At 46.8% G+C, this 18594-nt stretch overlaps 1 protein-coding gene across 1 annotated transcript; it reads right to left on the reverse strand.

Moving 5' to 3' along the window:
• Window positions 1-786: 786 nt before the first annotated feature.
• Window positions 787-18117, reverse strand: BAG4 (BAG cochaperone 4). The gene is made up of 5 exons (XM_077805758.1): window positions 17906-18117; window positions 13410-13517; window positions 4669-4926; window positions 3864-4118; window positions 787-2313 (listed from the first exon to the last, which is right to left on the reverse strand). The coding sequence occupies exons 1-5, from the start codon at window positions 18089-18091 to the stop codon at window positions 1816-1818; spliced, it is 1305 nt and encodes a 434-aa protein (XP_077661884.1). The 5' UTR covers window positions 18092-18117; the 3' UTR covers window positions 787-1815.
• Between the last annotated feature and the right edge of the window lie 477 nt (window positions 18118-18594).

Here is an 18594-nt window from a genome sequence, read left to right on the forward strand (position 1 = left end):
AGGCTCCTGCACTAAGCTCCAAAAGTCCCAGATTTGATCCCGCCTGCCGACCGGGGTCTGTCACTGTTATACCAGGATAACATTAATTCTCAGAAGCACTGGTAGCATCAACCATTGTTTAATTCATTAATGTTGTACCATTACCTCCTGCAGACGTTCAGCCCTTGGAACCAGATCTCCTCCCTTATATTAGCATAGAACTGGAGGCTCTTTACAATATAGTGGCGAGCTAGAACATAGCTTCTGCTCTTGGGAATCAGATCCCAAACAGCGTTAGCTAGGCCTGGTTGGTCTCTGCCATTGCTATTAAACACGGTCCTCCAATCCGAAACATTTATTGGCCCAGACGGATTACTCTGCTCTTCTGGATTAGCCCAGAGTATATTTTCTAGACTGCCAACCACATGCATGACTATGAGGATGGATCTGAACTGTTGGAGAGGTCAGTACTATGCAGCAGAATTCAGGTGCACTAAGGATGTAGAATCTGCAAACATACATCTTCCACTGCATTGACTAGCAGCATACAGAATGCCAGGCTGGATGGCTTCAGGAAAATGTGGTCATTGTTTCAGGAGCAAAAGGCTAAAGCATTCACAGAACTAGTCTGCTCCAAGCCGTCACAAAAGTAGCACCAACCCCCTTTCAACATCATGAATGTCACTATTTCCATGCCACTTGCTGCCTTGTCTTAGGATCTGCTGCAAAGACAGAATTCCAGGTGCTTTGGTTACAATAGGTTCCATTTATAGTTTCACACAAACTTTAAAGAAAGTCATTTCCGACTTATCAGTACAAAATTATTTTTAAAACTTGCCAGAGTTTATTTTCTTATCATACACAGTAATGACTACTTAATTTCAGATGTGGTAGCCCCCCGGTTAAAGGCAGATGTTTTTCCTCTCCCCTCCACAGTGCACTGTACAGAACCACCAGTTATGCAGATTATAATGGATTACAAACTGCATTATGTGAAAGGACATTACAATTAAAAAGTGGATTTTTACCCCAATTTGCCCTGAAAAATCATTTCCAAATGTTTCACTTCCCTAGGATCATGCCGCCATCTCTCATTTGTACCACTGCCTTTTCAGAGGCAGAATTCAAAAGCTCCCAGTTGTGTTCCTTATTACCTCTCCCCCACATAAAACATCACTGAATAGTTCTCACTATATAGAAGAAAACAGTGTGAAGTTGCCATATTTACTGGTTGCTAATATGGTCTCTTCCACCAGCACTTCAAGACAGTACGACAGTGTGCACCAAAAAGACACAGAACAATACGCATCAATCTCAATGACTAGAGTGATGAAGCTGTAAATAATACACAAGAATAGTGGTCCAAGAGCATGAAGCCTTGTTGTTCTTGCTGTGTGTTGCAATGCCTTTGTAACTTACAAAACTTGACAAATATTCCAGCTATTTAAGAAGCCATGGGGCAGCAGGTGGCATCTACAGACACACATTTGGCCTAGTATAGAAAAGTCTGTTCCATACAAGTTTCCTCTCCTGCCGATGAAAAGCATGTAGACACCCACAGAGGCAAAAGCACTTTGTTTGGCAGTGTCAAAATCCCACAGTTGTCTGTACATTCGTTGGCCTGGAACAACAAACTGAAAATTCAGGACTGATGTTTCAATCCTCCCTTCATTCGTCCACAGCCAATTTATTATTTGTTGGGTTTAAAAAAAAAAAAATTAAAGTATCATCAGACTTTATTGCTTTTCATGGTCAACAGAAGCGGGCCAAGAATTAAGCCTAACCAGAGAGCTTTGGGATGTCCATAGCAGGCCTTGAGTTGTTACCATCTGTCTTTTACAATCCCTTTTTTTCCAGTTTCTCCAGTATGGCCTGGATTCTATGAACAGCCTCCTTCCTAGCCTGTCGAACATTGTCCTGGCCACAAGTCTCTATGGAATCCAGTTCCAAAAGCTCCTTGGTCAGCATTTCCTCCAGGAGCCGGTATGCTTTGTCTGTCTTTTTCCCTACAAATTCATCCACCTCTTGCTCCAACTGCTCAACTTCCTCCATAACTTGCATAACTCTTTGAATCCCTGGCTGCATTCCCAGGGAGTTTGACAAAGGCTGGTCGCTGGGTTTAAAACCTGCATCCTGGTTCAAAGGTGGTTTCCTAGGTACATTATCATACATTTGGGGCTGTGCGCTGTATTGCACTTTGGGATTGAAATGGGATGGTTTGGTGTTTAGTTGAGTTGATTTGTGATCATTCATAGTCCCAGAGGGCTGATGATTGACTTCTGGAAAGTAGTTGTTGTGGTTTGCTCCTTGGTCTGGTTTGTCATAAGAAGTATCCTAAATCAGAAACAAGCAGATTTAAAATTTGTTTCCTTCAACACCAGTTTTCTTATCCCACATCCTGCATCAAAGAGGGAATGCAAGCAGATCTCTGAGCAGCAGGGCCAGTCTTCCTCCCTGCTCATTTGGAAGATGTGCATGCCCAGGATGGCAGCGCAAAAAGGGTTCGGGTAATGGAAGTTACTAAGGATGAGGCCTGCACTTTGAGACTGTCATCCACCGTGATGTCATAATATTCTGTGACCTAATAACATGAAACTTACACAACTTTCTTCAATAAGCATTGCTGCCCATAAACAAGCCCAAAAAGGAATGCTCAGAGACAGCTAGTGATCAAGTCTTTGACCTATTTAAGAACAAACTAGTTAGAGGAACCACATCTGGTTCACAAAACTCTGTGTCTGCGGAATGACAATGCGATAGTTGTGAAATAGCCCACAGCAAGGTCAGGATTATACTTGCTACAGCTATGTTTAGCCATGATATTTGCTAGCAGGATTCTAGCACAATTCCTCTGGTATGTGTGGATGTATTTGAGTGGATCATGAGAGATACTCTCTTTCCAGGGAGTGTATTACACAATTTTATAACTATTCCCAGATGACAAATTCATGGCCATGCTATTCAAAAAAATCCACATTAGAATCCTGCTAGCAAGTACTTTGTCAACACAGTTGTACCTTCCAGAGATCTGATCCTGGTGTGGCCAGGGCCTCTAACTGTAAAGAGGAGAATGGTGAGACTAGGAAGGAACAGAATCCATTATTCCCACAACACTAATTTTTAGCGACGTCTAGTAAAGGATTCCTGTGCCCAGGAGTTCACTTGGACAGGAACACAACAATTGCGTGTGGATCAGGACAGGCCCTTCTAGCCCAGTCTCCTGGCTCCCAGTGACCAGCACCAGATGCTTCAGAGGAAGATGCAAGAAACCCTGCAGCAGGCAGATATGGGATAATCTGCCCCCCATAAAGGTCTCACCCTAATCCCTACTAATGAGAGACTGTTTTAAGACCTGGAGCATGAGATCTGATATTCCCTCCAATACCTCCCTTTAGTTTTTTGCATTAAGTATAACTCTGTATATTCTTTATGAATATCCAAGTTAATGGATCTAAAAGACCATTGTGAGAATTCCTAGTTTTAATTAGTTTGGTTCTATGTAGTATGAACCCATTACTTTAACAGAGGGGGGAAAGGTGGAAGCACTTCAAAGAAATGAAAAGTACATGTGTTTTTCAGGGAAGCAGTGTAGTCTAGTGGTCTGATCACAGACCTGCAGTCAGAGAGCTCATCCTGACTGACAGATTCACTCTACAATTATTTAGCATTGTACAGCGTTCTGAAGTTGTAAAAGCAGTATGTAAATACCAAACAGTATTGGATTTCCAAGCAAGATCTCTTTTTCCCTGCGCCAGCGGGAGCTAGAAGCACTGTAAAAGCAGCATGCTAAGCTTCTGGGGAAGGGGTTTTTGCACTGCTGTGCAGTGACCCATACGGCCGAGTTAATATAGGCACCAGTAAGTGTCAAAAAATTAAATCTTTACCTTTGTATCATGAGCTGGAGGATGAGGAGAAGGAGCTCCATTGCCAGGCCAGGATGGAGATGATTCTGAAACAAATGGACTTCCTTGGGGTGTTGAAGCAGCAGGCCAGGCATAACGTGGCTGCATCCCATAGATGCCAGAGGAAGCCCAAGATTCATCCTGGGGTCTTGGTTGTGGTGGTGGAGGCCCCTGCTGTGGAATGCCAGGGTTGGTATCTCCTCCATATGGATAGTGTGGGACAGGCATACCTGGGGTCTGCAGGAAGAGGGAAATGAAGGTAGTACTTTCAAGGTCATGTTCACTCAGTCATTGGAAATACCTTTGGACATGCTTCTCCACTCCTACTAAACACTCCTTGTTAAGAGCCACAAAGTCAGACCAGCTACCTTGGCTCTGACATGTCAGCCTATTAATTCTGAGTCCTAGGCCAAGGGAGTGGTTACACATCTTTATAAGAGTGGGCATGGCTGGCTCTCTTGGCAATTTATGTAGTTTAGCTGCAGTCTAAGTCAGCACAGTGTCTGTCAAAATACTGGGCTGTGTTGGAGAGATGAGAGACCTGGGGCATGAGATGGACCTCGGGGTAAACATTTCCCGTGCTGGAGCCAAGAACAGCGGCTATGTAGTGCACTTCTAGGGCTCAGACCTGAATAGCTGGTAGCTGGAAGGGCAGACTGCCCTTAGGCTAGCGCATGCCAACCTTTGCTTCAGAAGGGCTATATCCAATACTGAGCTGGGTTGTACTCACACCAGCCCCAAGCATATTCCCAAAGGAAGCATGTATTCCTTGTATTAGCTTCCTTACCGATGGTGGGGAGTATCCTGGGGCCTGCCTCCTGAGAGAGGGGCCTTCCGGGGGGCAGTCTGGTGGGGGATAATTCCAGTGCGAGGCTGGCGATGGCGGCCGGTACATGCTCGGAGACTCTGCTGGATAGGCGGCCCGAGGGTGCCCAGAAGAATAGTAAGTGTTTGACTGTGGCAGATTAGCATAATGTGGAGCAGCCCCAGGGGCTGAGGGGTAAGGGGCGCCATAGGCTCCATTTGTGTAGGGAGACTCCAGTCCCTGAAAAACAAGCAGAGAACATATTTGAGAGATGGACACAGATTGAATGTGGACAACACCAACCGGGGGGGGGGGGGGGTACGAGCACTTTGGAGGACAGGAATGAATGCCAATTTGTCAAGATCGCTTTGAAAACTGGTCTGAAATAAGTAAGATAAAATCCAATGTAGAGAAATGCAAAGGACTGCACCTAGGAAGGAAAAAATCAAATGCAGAAATACAAGACGGGGAAATAACTGAGTAGGCTGCAATACTGCTGAAAAGGATCTGGGGGTTACAGTGGGTCACAAATAGAATATGAGTCAACAATGTGATGCTGTTGTGAACAAGGCAAATGTCATTTTGGGATGTATTAACAGGAATGTTGTATGTAAGACATGGGAGGGAATTGTTCTGCTCAACACTGGTCAGGCCTCAGCTGGAAAACTGTGTCCAGTTTTGGACACCACACTTTAGGAAAGATGTGAACAAACTGGAGCAGTCCAGAGGGCAGCAATAAAAATGATAAAAGGTTTAGAAAACCCGATCTCAGAGGAAAGGTTGAAACAATTGGGCATATTTAGTTTTGAGAAGGCTGAGGGAGGATATGCTAAGTCTTCAGATATGTGAAAGGTTGTTACGAAGAGGACAACACGCAATTGTTCTCCGTGTCCATCAAGGGAAGGACAAGAAGTAATCGGCTTAATTTGCAGCAAGGGAGATGTAGGTTGGATATTAGGAAAAAATTTCTAACCAAGTATTACGTACTAGAATAGGTTACCAAGGGAGGTTGTGGAATCTCCATCATTGTCTAACCTGTCCTTAAACTCCCAAACCCCTGTCTAGGTACACTTAAATCCTGCCCCAGAAAGACAGGAGGTTGCGGGGGATGGATTAGATAACTTCCTGAGGTCCTTTCCAGCCCTCCATTTCTGTGATTCTATGAGTGGCCAAAGGCTCTAGGGTCTGGAATAGGAGCAGCAACATAGCTGTGTAGGAGAAGAGTGGAATAGGTTTTAGACAACTGCAAAATAGGGATTTTAGTCTCAAATCAGGAAATTCAGAGTTATGGTTTCCATAGCAACTGTGCACACACCAGCAAGGAATATTAATCTTGTTGCTGTGGGAACCATAACTCTTTCTCACTGGAGTGATTAAAGTTTTACCATTGAAGTAGGATAGAGGTTTTGCATTTGAAAATTTGTGGGTTGGGGAAAAAAATATAGGGTAGAAATTTAATTGTCTTCCTCCTGCCATGTCTTATTATCAAGCATTACAGAGATTCCAATGAGAGGCTGACAAGAATGCTTTACAAACATTAAGCCTCTCCACCACCCCTGTAAGGCAGGTCAACATTATTTCACTGTCAGGTGCTGCTCAGCACACTGCTTGCGATCCCTACCTTGTGCCCAGGTATACTGATTAGTACCGATTAGCCCTCTACAGGCTTATCCACATAACTGTTTCTGGTGCTCCATGGCCCTAGAATCCCTGGAAAAGGTTGATTTCTATCACCCTGACAACCAAAGAGGTCAATCTCTTTTCCATTTCAACAGACCCTCATGATAGAATACCCCTTAGCCCCAACAGCCCTCTTCCCTCCGCAACCCCCTCTCTGGTTTTCACGATCCCTGCCTTTATACAACACTTACAGTCAGTGAAGGATTTGCAAATACTACTCCACATCCTGATTCCCCAAACAACCCCCCCATATCTATCAGTTTCACAAGCCTTTCCAGTTCTTGCTTCCACTTCCTGATTGAGCTGGCCATCAGCACTGATTGTCTATCTCAGGAGCATACACTTGTTTGTCATATTGTATTGTCACGTCAATCACAGAAGCACCATGATTACTGAGCCCCTATATTTGACACTGATATTGGATTTGGAAAAGTAAGGAGAGTCACATAAGAACCAAGTTAAAGTTATACAATGTCATTGTGATACCCACAAGGTTATATTCTTCAGAAACTTGGCAACAGGAAACTTAACGCATTACATAAGAGATGCTTACAGAGAGTACTTGGTGTCCACTGGTGGGATAAAGTAACTAATGCTGATGTGTTACAAAGGACTGACCAACAGACTGTAGGGACAATGATTTGAGAAATAAGGATGAAAGTGTTTGGGTATCTTGTACAGATATGAAAAGACTACGGCTGTCAAGTGATGAAAAAAATTAAATGCGTGATTAAAAAATTAATCACGATTAATCGCACTGTTAAACAATAGAATACCATTTATTTAAATATTTTTGGATGTTTTCTACATTTTCAAATATATTGATTTCAATTACAACACAGAATACGAAGTGTACAGTGCTCACTTTATATTTATTTTTGATTATAAGTGTTTGCACTGTAAAAAATAAATAGTATTTTTCAATTTACCTAATACAAGTACTGTAGTGCAATCTGTTTATCATGAAATTTGAACTTACAAAGGAAGAATTATGTACAAAAAACTGCATTCAAAAATAAAACAATGTAAAATTTTAGAGCCTGCAAGTCTACTCAGTCCTACTTCTTGTTCAGCCAATCGCTCAAACAAGTTTGTTTACGTCTGCAGGAAATAATGCTGCCTGCTTCTTGTTTACAGTGATACCTGAAAGTGAGAACAGGCATTCTCATAGCACTGTTGTAGGCAGCGTTGCAAGATATTTATGTGCCAGATGCGCTAAAAGATTCACATGTCCCTTCATGCTTCAACCACCATTCTGCGGGACATGCATCCATGCTGATGACAGGTTCTGCTCGATAACAATCCAAAGCCGCGCAGACCGACGCATGTTCATTTTCATTATCTTATTCAGATGCCACCAGCAGAAGGTTGATTTTCTTTTTTGGTGGTTCAGGTTCTGTAGTTTCTGTATCAGAGTGCTGATCTTTTAAGACTTCTGAAAGCATGCTCCACACCTCATACCGCTCAGATTTTGGACAGCACTTCAGATTATTAAACCTTGGGTTGCGTGCTGTAGCTATCTTTAGAAATCTCACATTGGTACCTTCTTTGCGTACTGTCAAATCTGCTGTGAAAGTGTTCTTAAAATGAACAACATATGGTGGGTCATCATCCGTGACTGCTATAACATGAAATATATGGCGGAATGTGGGTAAAACAGAGCAGGGGATATACAATTCTCCCACAAGGAGTTCAGTCAAAATTTAATTAATGGATTATTTTTTTAACGAGGATCATCAGCATGGAAGCATGTCCTCTGGAATGATGGCCGAAGCATGAAGGGGCATATGAATGTTTAGTCTATCTGGCATGTAAATACCTTGCAACGCCAGCTACAACAGTGCCATGCGAATGCCAGTTCTCACTTTCAGGTGACATTGTAAAAAAGAAGCAGGCAGCATTATCTCCTGTAAATGTAAACTAATGTGTTAGTCTTAGCAATTGGCTGAATGAGAAGTAGGACTGAGTGGACTTGTAGGCTCTGAAGTTTTACATTGTTTTATTTTTTGAGTGCAGTTATGTAACAAACAAAAAAAATCTACCTTTGTAAGTTGCACTTTCACGATAAAGAGATTGCACTATAGTAACAGTATGAGGTGAATTGAAAAATACTATTTCTTTTATGATTTTTACTGTGCAAATATTTGTAATAAAAAATATACACTTTGATTTCAATTACAACACAGAATACAATATATGAAAATGTAGAAAAACATCCAAAATATTTAATAAATATCAATTGGTATTCTGTTGTTTAACAGTGCAATTAAAACTGCAATTAGTCTTTTTAATCAAGATTAATTTTTTGAGTGACTCGCATGAGTTAACTGTGATTAACTGACAGCCCTAGAAAAAACACATTCCTAGATAAGCCCTTGACTGGACACCACTTGGTGAAAGATGGAAAAGAGGAGGACAGCAGATGACATATAAGAAAACTATTGACAAAGATGTTGCTGTCATGGAACAGACTACAATGGAGTAAGAAATGTGGCAACCCTGGGTTGCCTCATGTGTCATAGGGATGAGAGCATCCGCTTTGAGCAGGGAGTTGGACTAGATGACCTCCTGAGGTCCCTTCCAACCCTGATATTCTATGATTCTATTATTCTAATCCAATCCCCAACCCCCCACCCACAGTGCAGCACTCTCAGGGTCGCAGTAAGCTATGTGACCATGTGTGCAAGCTTCCCAGTTTCTCATCAGGAAGCGCATTTGTGGTCCTTGAAGTCATAATCCCACCCCCTGCTTTTCCAGCCCTGCATTTCTCCCTCACGGGACAATCTGGAGGCCTTACCAGTGTTGAGCACTGACCATGCTCCTTGATGGCCAGGATGTACTCTGCCAAGGACACAGCCCTACTCCCCGTGTCTGGCCTGTTCCTGCTAACCCATGCCTGAACTTCATGTGGGAGGATCTGCAGGAATTGCTCTGTGATTAGCATGTCAGCAATCCGTGCTGCACTCGTGCTTTTGGGCTGGATCCACTTGTGGCACAGCTCAGATAAGTGAGTGTAAGCCTCCTGGGGTCCCTCTGCCTCCTGGAGTCTGTACTCCCTAAACCTGTACCAACACATTTCTGCATAGTCGTCAGCCTCCCTCACATCACTGCAATGAGTCTCTTGGACTTATACGTAGGGACCACTGGTCTTTCAGCCACTGATATGCCCTCTGAATGTGTATCCAGAAAGAGCGTGATGGCTGTAAGTGGTCTGGAGAAGCTAGGTGAGGAGGGAGTGCTTCTCCAGGTCTGACCTGGGAGCTCAGAGCCAACCTGTTCGCTCTCTTTCCTAGCTCCAGGAGAAATTGCTGAAATTTTGTTTCTGCCTCCTCCCACCTTTTCTCTGCCTCCTTGCGCCTCCTCTCCCCTTCCAGAAGCTGGAGGAAGAGCCACTTCACCAGATCATCTCTTTCCAGAGAGCCTATATCCTGTTTTGACTGTGGGCAAGCAGCTGCAACACCCTGGATCAGACTGTCTCCTCCAACATCCCCATCTAAACGCAGCGGAGAGGATTCAGAACCTTTCAGTGAGTCTTCTCCTTCCATCACCTCCTCCTCTTCTGGCTGCAGAGCTGTGGCCATGTCCCTCTCCAGTGGATGATCTTATTCCATCATTACTACTTCCCCCTGTAGTGGACAGTCTCCCTGCTTTACCTCTTCCAGGGGCAGCAGGTGCTGTGCTGCAGCACCTTCCAACTTGCCTTTGCTCTTCAGCCCTGCATCCTCAAGCACATCTGTCTCAGCTGGCTTTTGGGGGGGCACTTTCCCCTCAATCTAGCATTTTTCCTATAGTAATTGTGTATTTTCTCTTGCGCAGAGAAATGGGATAGTACACTCTGCCTTCAGCTGTTATACGTAAGTTTCCTTCAGCCCCCAAAATGGGCTGTCTTGGGGCTTCTGGTTTCTCTGACCCAAATTGGAGTTTTGGCAACTTGTAGCTGTCTTTGGACTGCCCACAGTGAGTGGTCACAGGGGCCTGTAAAATCACGATGGCTCCCACCAGCCTTGAAATCTGTCCTTAGTCTTACTACATACATCTTGGTCATATGCAACATGTATATGTAATAATGGTGGTCAGTGACACACACCAAGGCTCTTAGCAACGAAGCATAGGAAGCAATGAGAGGGAATGGAATGCAGTGACATCCACAAGACAGTTGGAGAAGGTCAGTTTTGTTCTGACCAGGTAAGCTAGTAGAAGAGTCTGGTGTAGGACTGAGACGTGGGAGGCTGAAATTACTGTCTGTGGGGAAGCTGTGTTTATAGCCTAACCCCTCTCTGTCTCTGTGCCTAAATCTGCTGCACTGAGAAAGGCATTTGTTAGTTCTGTCTCATCCTCACAGTATACTTCGTCTTTAGAGGAAGAGAGGGCCACAGCGGTCACAGCAATAGAACAGTCAGAACTAAGAAGGTGCTGACTTTATAATGGTTACATTCTCAAGAGTAATACTTAAATAAATTAGATAATTTTGGAGGGGAGAATAAACTGACAGCCTTAACTGCGCATTGGCAAATTTTGTTTGGAAACATCCAAGCAACTTAGATACGAAATATCTTGGAGCATGTGATCTGGTGAATTAATATTTACTGATGTGGCTATAACACAATGGGATCCTGGTCTGTGACTCAGGCTCCTTGGCACTACTACAATACCAATAATAAATAATACTAACAGCCAAGAAGAGTGACTCATGGGACCAGAGAGTAGAGAGAAAGTATTCTGTCAGTTCCCTTTTTTCTGCAGGCAAGCGGAAGTACAATGCCCTCTACTGAGGATTAGACTATTCTTTTTTATTATTTAAAGTGTCAGCCATTCTTACAGATTATCAGGAATTTCACTACCTACACAGCTGGGGCCTTTTATTTTGTTAATCTCTTTAAAAACGAGGAAAGTCATAGGAGTCGTTCTCAAACACTAAATTCCCATCCTCTTCCCCTCCATTGGAGGACGCATTGAATTCCTAGATTACTTTGGCTGTAATGCAACTAGCAGTTGGGACCAGACTCTTTCCCTACATGCACATCACATGTGTATTCCCAATCGTGAGGTTTGCTGAACAGTTTCCATACGCTCATGCCTGATGCAAGTCCTGTCATTTATAATGACAACAGCTGGCTGACATTTTTCAAACAATTTATTCCAATTTAAAAAATGGCCTATTTGAAGAGGGAATTTTTTGCAAAAAATTCTCTTATTTGGAAAAAATTGGAAGAAAAATTTAACTACTTTTCATTTTGTTTTTCCTATCCCCACCTTTTTCAATTTTGCCAATGAGTAAGACAGGGAGGAAACTGCTTTCCATTTTTTGTGTAAAATGTTGAATAAATTAAGTTGCTCCTTTTCAAAAGCTGGGAATTAAAATGATGCATTTTCTGCAAAAAGCGCTTGTTATCTTTTACTAGTGCTAATACTGACTTTGCGTATGAGTAAGTGTTATTATTCCAATATTCCTAATAAGAAATATGTATTATTTGTAGTGCATTAGCATCACAGGGCCCATTGTGCGAGGCACTACACACCCACACTTGCCATTGCATTTATACTATTTCCAAATAGCAACCGTTTGACCTGTGCATATCCAAAGGCTCAAGTTGCTTTTCCTACATGGCTTGTGTTTTTACAGATTTTACTCTACATCCAAGTTCATTCAAGGAGCATGAAACACACCTTATCCATAGTCACCAGAGTGAGGGTGTTAGTGTTCCCAAAACAGAAAAAGCTCTTTCCTTTTCAACCAAATAAAAAACGCACTAACACTGTCAGGTAAGAAACACGGTCACACTGGTTCTCAAAAAAAAGAAGTGTAAAGTCCTTAGAGAATGACTGCTCCAACCACAATCACGATGGGAAACCAAATTCATCTTGTAACACAAACCCTAGCGCATCTCATGCTATAGGAGCATAAGGTGAGATTTTACTGTTATACTTTAAGCAGATGAGATGCAAGTATGAAACCCTAAAGCAACACGTGCTTTGTAATTAGCTAAATAACGTTTTCCAATGAGAGGAGTGTTCAAACAGAACATACCAGATTGCTATTGTATAGAGTAGGGCTTTATAAACAGGGTCACCAGCCATACCAATGTTGTATCTGCTTTAGTGGCAAGATAAGAGCGAATTTCTTCAGCTGACAGGATAAAGAAACCAGAAGAATTTGCCCAGTACCAGGGTGCAAGAATTCCAAACACACATCAAGGATGGGCAGGGAGAGAAGGGCAAGGAAGAGTCTACTCTGCCCACAGCTTTCGAGGAGTGGGCAGAATGTGTATGTCTTTCTGCATTTTCAGTCTATACTATAGGATTAATTTTGGCTGCAATGTTAAATTACACAGGCATTTTCTTGCTTTCCAGAGCTCTAGTTTCAGATTGTAGCTTCTAGGGTGATCTAATGGTAGGGCAGAGGAGTGGGTTCTATTCCCACTTCCACCACTGACTCACTGCGTGACTGCAGGCAAGTCACTTTTTCTGTCTGTTCCTCAGTTTCCCTATTTATAAAACAGAATAAAAACCTGCCTAACACATGACTGTTTTAAGAGTCTGTAAAGCATTTTGGCATCTTTGACTGAAAGACACTAGAAGAGTCATTTGGGATTCTTCATTTAGTTGGACCACTGATAAAAAAATAATTACCCAAATTACTCTCAGTTTGCTGGCAACAAGACACAGTGCATTTCATATCAAGCAGCTGGAAGTCACCAACACTGACAGCAAAGGAGATTAATACATTTGCACTGAGCTTCAACAATTAGCTAAAGAGTTTCAGGCATGGATGCTAAAGTAGTTTAAAGTTTCAGTGTCCAGTTCAAACCCAATTTAATATTTTCACATCAGTATGTGGGATTTCCTGATGCTAATGCAGTCAGGAGAAATGGGCAAAGGAACCAAGTGCTTAGGAACATCGCCTGTGGGGGATTCTTGGGTCCTTTCTTTTCAAGGGAAACCAGCCCTTTAGTATTGGGGTATGGCTTTAACCTCACCCCAACAAGACAAACCTTTCAGATTCAAAAGAAACAAGATGTGAAAGAGTTGCCCTTCTACTATACCTGGCTTTGTAACTCAGGTCCAGCGGGGTACGGACTTGGGTAGGGAACTCTAGGCTGCACCGCAGAGTTCCAGTAGTTGGAACCATAGCCAGGATAAGGAGGCTGCTCCTAAGAAGGAAAATAAAAACTCATTTGCAGATAGCAATGGTCACAGTCCAAGGGCAACTGCACGTTTATTCCTCCTTCATGGTCCAACAAGGGCACCTACTCTCAGATTTCTGGCTCCCCAGCCATCACCTCTCTTGAGCAGAGACACGTCTCTCCCCCATTACTGGAGTACTTCCAGGCTGCACAGATCCCTGCCTACACTGTGATTTCCCCAGCTGTCAGACTGCCTAAACAGGCCTGCTTTACTTTTCTCCTCAGAGGCTATAAACAGTGTAATTGCCCACAATAAAGTTACCACACAGCTCTAAGCAAGCAGATTTTATTCTTAAAGTAAAAATCATTACAGAGAAAAAATATAAAAACAATAAAAGAACCTACACGCATGCTAATAAGCTTACCAGAGATGTCCCCCTAACTCCAACAAGGCTTCTGGTCGATGAACAGTCCTCCCAACCCCACACAGGAGTTTTTCTGTGGCCACAAGTTCATAACAGTTTTGCTCAGAACAAGCGCAACCCCCTCCCCGCCTGCAAATCTGAGAGTCAGTCTTGTATCCAGTTTGGGCTTCTGAGCTTGTCCTCGTGTAACAGGCAATCAGCAAACAACACACTCTCCTCAGGGCACAGCTGCTAAAAATTGGGTGAGAAGGCACCTTCCCCTCCTCCCAAGTATTTCCTAGCAAGCCCACTTAATTTGGTTTGTCTAACACACAGTTTCAGAGTCCTCTGAAGCTCACAGCACTTCCCAGGGTTTACATTAGTCCTGTCCGTCCCCCACCCCCCCACCCCCCATTAAAGAAGCTGCATATAATCCCACAATAATACATAAACATTAGCATTTTTATACAATCAACTCCTAAGATACTTAAACTTCATTCAAGTGAAGTTTGTCCAGGACATTGCCATATCGGTCACAGTAACGAACAGAAGTCTCCCCATTCAGGAAAGAAAGGGGAAGAGTTCATTCCGTGTATAACGAGGAACAGCAGCCCAAGCTCATTAAAGATACAGCAGCCACAAAGAACTACAAGAACTCATGCTGCCCATTTGCTATTAGCAATACACAGATGCAGTTAACTCCTCATGAAAAAAGCTCTTGGAATGTGCTCACTGACATTCATGCTAGGTACTGCTGCAAACAACACTTCTACAGATGCACCTCTCCCCTGCCGTCCTTGCCTTTGCTATATTCAAGCTTACTAGGTGTCTTTCACTGTAAGAGCTGGCTGCTGGCAGCCAGGGTCAGCCTGATGTCAGGAACTGATGTGGAACACTGGCAAGCCTTGCTCTGAGCTGTACAGGTAGCAACACAGCCCCTGCTGCAATCTTCAGTCCCAGGAACCTGTCTGTGCTTAGGGTGAATCAGACTGTTACCATCTTACTGTGACAACAGAGCTAGGAAACCATTCTTATCTGACACCCTTTTCAGCACTGCACTGTAATCCACAGCCCTTCTCTAGCACCTTCCATCAGGGGATCTTAAATTGCTTTTCTAAACAAATGAGCCTCACAGTTCCCATGGGAAGAAGTTACTCCTCTAATTGTACAGGATGCAATGAGATCACCAACCTGCTTTGTTCCTCTGAGCACGTATTGTGGGGGTCTGTACAGAGAAAGGAATTGAAAGAGACACAACCCCTTTCTAAAAGCATGTTTTAACACATCTTCAAGCTAGCTCTGCTCTCAGCATACTTCCCACAGCTTACAGGAGGACAAGCTCCCAAGCTTGTGATCCCCAACTCTCAGACCAGGGCAGGGTGCTGACAGCACCACAGAAGTTGGATGCTCTGGGTACTTTCACTTTTGACCATGAATAAAAACCTGAATGTTCTAGACTCTAAAGTAGATGAATTAACCTTTGGAGTCCAACAAGCAGTGTTAACTCTAGAAACCACCGTTTAATCCACTAGTTCTCTGCTGCTTAGGATAGGAAAATTCAGACCTCATTCTGTTTTTCTGATGTCTCTTTTCCTTCTACAGTTCTTCCCAAGTCACAAAAAGAGTGAGTTACCAGATCCCACTACCCAGGATAACTCCACTCACCAGCCACACTTCATCACCCCTTAGCCTGCCTGAAGAATTGTGCCTGTGGATTCTGAGATGATACTTGGCTACCACCACAGTGATGTCTAGACCCACATGCCTTAGGAGAGAGATTCCCTTTAGCCTGGTGACCCACCTGCTAAAAGGACCAAATTAAAATACAACCACAGTCTATTACCTCTTTGCCTTGAACTAGATGAAAAATGGGTTGTTTGGGGGAGGAGGTTAACTGGGGAGGGGAGGGGATGAGTGCAGGCTTAGGAAAGAGCACATGATCTGCATTCATGTATACCCACTGTCCCAGAGGGGTGAAAAGTGATAGCACTAGAACTAGCAGAAGATTAGACAACGTCTAATCAAAAACATGCAAAGAGAATCCATAATAAGATATGTTGCAGTGCTGTGAATCCTAGAATATCAGGGTTGGAAGGGACCTCAGGAGGTCATCTAGTCCAACCCCCTGCTCAAAGCAGGACCAATCCCCAACTAAATCAGGGAAAGAAGAGCTTGCCTGAACAGTCTGCTATATGTGACTTAACACATTCTATAAAGGCCTGAAAGCATGTTAAGGTGTCAGCTATTTTCAAATCCTCACACACAATGTAATTACAAGCCTTTCCAGGCTTCTTGCCTCTCCAGGCTAGCTGCCAAAACCAGAATTCCTCCCTCTCCGGCCTTTGAGGTGGCATTGCACAGAGGCACTTTCCAGTAGCTGTAGGCTCAAGCCTCTAAGATAGTGCACCAGCTTAAGGGCGAGCTGATGGAGAGTCGCCTTGAGTACAAAACAGCAAGAGAAATGTGTAATCAATTAAGCAGAGGAGTGCAAAGGATTCAGGAACACAGCAACTATTTAGCTTAATTGCATCTTAGGGCAGTCATCTTTTCCACACCAGGCTAGTGACAGACCACTACACCTGGGGCATCTGCACCCTGGAACCCCAGGAGCCTTCCCCAGCTCCCTTCAGGAGTGCTCATAAGGTACACCCACATCCCCGGTCTCTAGGGCAGGAGCATGCCCGGGGACGCCCCCAGCCATGCTCCCCTCCCAGCCCCTAGGGGCCTTCCAGCCTCTGTCGCAGACTACCCCCCACAGAGCTCGCTCCAGCCCCGGGATCGCCCCCCACAGAGCTCGCTCCAGCCCCGGGATCGCCCCCCACAGAGCTCGCTCCAGCCCCGGGATCGCCCCCCCCAGAGCTCGCTCCAGCCCCGGGATCGCGCCCCACAGAGCTCGCTCCAGCCCCGGGATCGCCCCCCACAGAGCTCGCTCCAGCCCCGGGATCGCCCCCCACAGAGCTCGCTCCAGCCCCGGGATCGCCCCCCACAGAGCTCGCTCCAGCCCCGGGATCGCGCCCCACAGAGCTCGCTCCAGCCCCGGGATCGCGCCCCACAGAGCTCGCTCCAGCCCCGGGATCGCGCCCCACAGAGCTCGCTCCAGCCCCGGGATCGCGCCCCACAGAGCTCGCTCCAGCCCCGGGATCGCGCCCCACAGAGCTCGCTCCAGCCCCGGATCGCCCCCCACAGAGCTCGCTCCAGCCCCGGGATCGCCCCCCACAGAGCTCGCTCCAGCCCCGGGATCGCCCCCCACAGAGCTCGCTCCAGCCCCGGGATCGCCCCCCACAGAGCTCGCTCCAGCCCCGGGATCGCCCCCCACAGAGCTCGCTCCAGCCCCGGGATCGCCCCCCACAGAGCTCGCTCCAGCCCCGGGATCGCCCCCCACAGAGCTCGCTCCAGCCCCGGGATCGCCCCCCACAGAGCTCGCTCCAGCCCCGGGATCGCCCCCCACAGAGCTCGCTCCAGCCCCGGGATCGCCCCCCACAGAGCTCGCTCCAGCCCCGGGATCGCCCCCCACAGAGCTCGCTCCAGCCCCGGGATCGCCCCCCACAGAGCTCGCTCCAGCCCCGGGATCGCCCCCCACAGAGCTCGCTCCAGCCCCGGGATCGCGCCCCACAGAGCTCGCTCCAGCCCCGGGATCGCGCCCCACAGAGCTCGCTCCAGCCCCGGGATCGCGCCCCACAGAGCTCGCTCCAGCCCCGGGATCGCGCCCCACAGAGCTCGCTCCAGCCCCGGGATCGCGCCCCACAGAGCTCGCTCCAGCCCCGGGATCGCGCCCCACAGAGCTCGCTCCAGCCCCGGGATCGCGCCCCACAGAGCTCGCTCCAGCCCCGGGATCGCGCCCCACAGAGCTCGCTCCAGCCCCGGGATCGCGCCCCACAGAGCTCGCTCCAGCCCCGGGATCGCGCCCCACAGAGCTCGCTCCAGCCCCGGGATCGCCCCCCACAGAGCTCGCTCCAGCCCCGGATCGCGCCCCACAGAGCTCGCTCCAGCCCCCCAGGGGGTCCCAGTTACCTGGGGGCCGCCGCCCCGGCCGGGCCTGTCCCAGTAGCTGCCCCCGGGCCAGGCCGGCCCCATCCCAGCCCCGCGGTGCTGCGGGCACGCCCGGGGCTCCATGCCCCAGGGGCCTGGGGGCGGCTCCGGCTCCGGCCGAGCCCGCTCCGCCTCCGGCCCGTACAGCAGCCGCCGCAGGGCAGACATTACCAGCCCCGCTGCCGGCTCGCTGCCACGCTACCGCGCCTGCGCGAAGCCCGCCCGCTGCAGCCAATCCCCATCAGGGATACAACCTCCACCAGCAGCATAACCAGGTCAGCCAATGGCCCTGACGGTGCCATCGCAACTCTATAGCTCCTGCAGCCTTATCCAATCACTGAGATGGTACCGCCCACGCCGTGCATATCAGCCAATCAGCCCTAGCGTTCCGCATCTGAAGTCTCAAACAAAAATTTAGCCAATCAGCGTCAACTTTCCGTCCGTCCCAGCCCGATCCACCAATCAATGGAAACCGGGCTGTGCACAAGGCACCCGTTTCTTAAAGAGACAGGCACACGATGCCCTCGCCGAGTCCCTCGTCTTAACTCAGCACAGCCCCGCCCGAGCCCTACCCGGGGAGCGCTGGGCGAGGCTGTGGGTCGGGGGGTGCCCCACCCCCACCCCCGTCACGCCGCGCTCGAGCGACGGGAGCCCAAAGGGGCCCCGCCCGG

The sequence above is a fragment of the Eretmochelys imbricata genome, chromosome 26, assembly GCF_965152235.1.
Source record: "Eretmochelys imbricata isolate rEreImb1 chromosome 26, rEreImb1.hap1, whole genome shotgun sequence".
In the NCBI taxonomy this organism is placed as follows: domain Eukaryota; kingdom Metazoa; phylum Chordata; order Testudines; family Cheloniidae; genus Eretmochelys; species Eretmochelys imbricata.

Coding starts and splice junctions, on each gene's coding strand:
- BAG4 (XM_077805758.1), bottom strand. CDS start 18,091: ATGTCTGCCCTGCGGCGGCTGCTGTACGGGCCGGAGGCGGAGCGGGCT. Junction 13,518..17,905: donor GCCGGGGCGGCGGCCCCCAG/GTAACTGGGACC, acceptor TTTCCTTCTTAG/GAGCAGCCTCCTTATCCTGG. Junction 4,927..13,409: donor GACCTGAGTTACAAAGCCAG/GTATAGTAGAAG, acceptor CTTGTTTTTCAG/GGACTGGAGTCTCCCTACAC.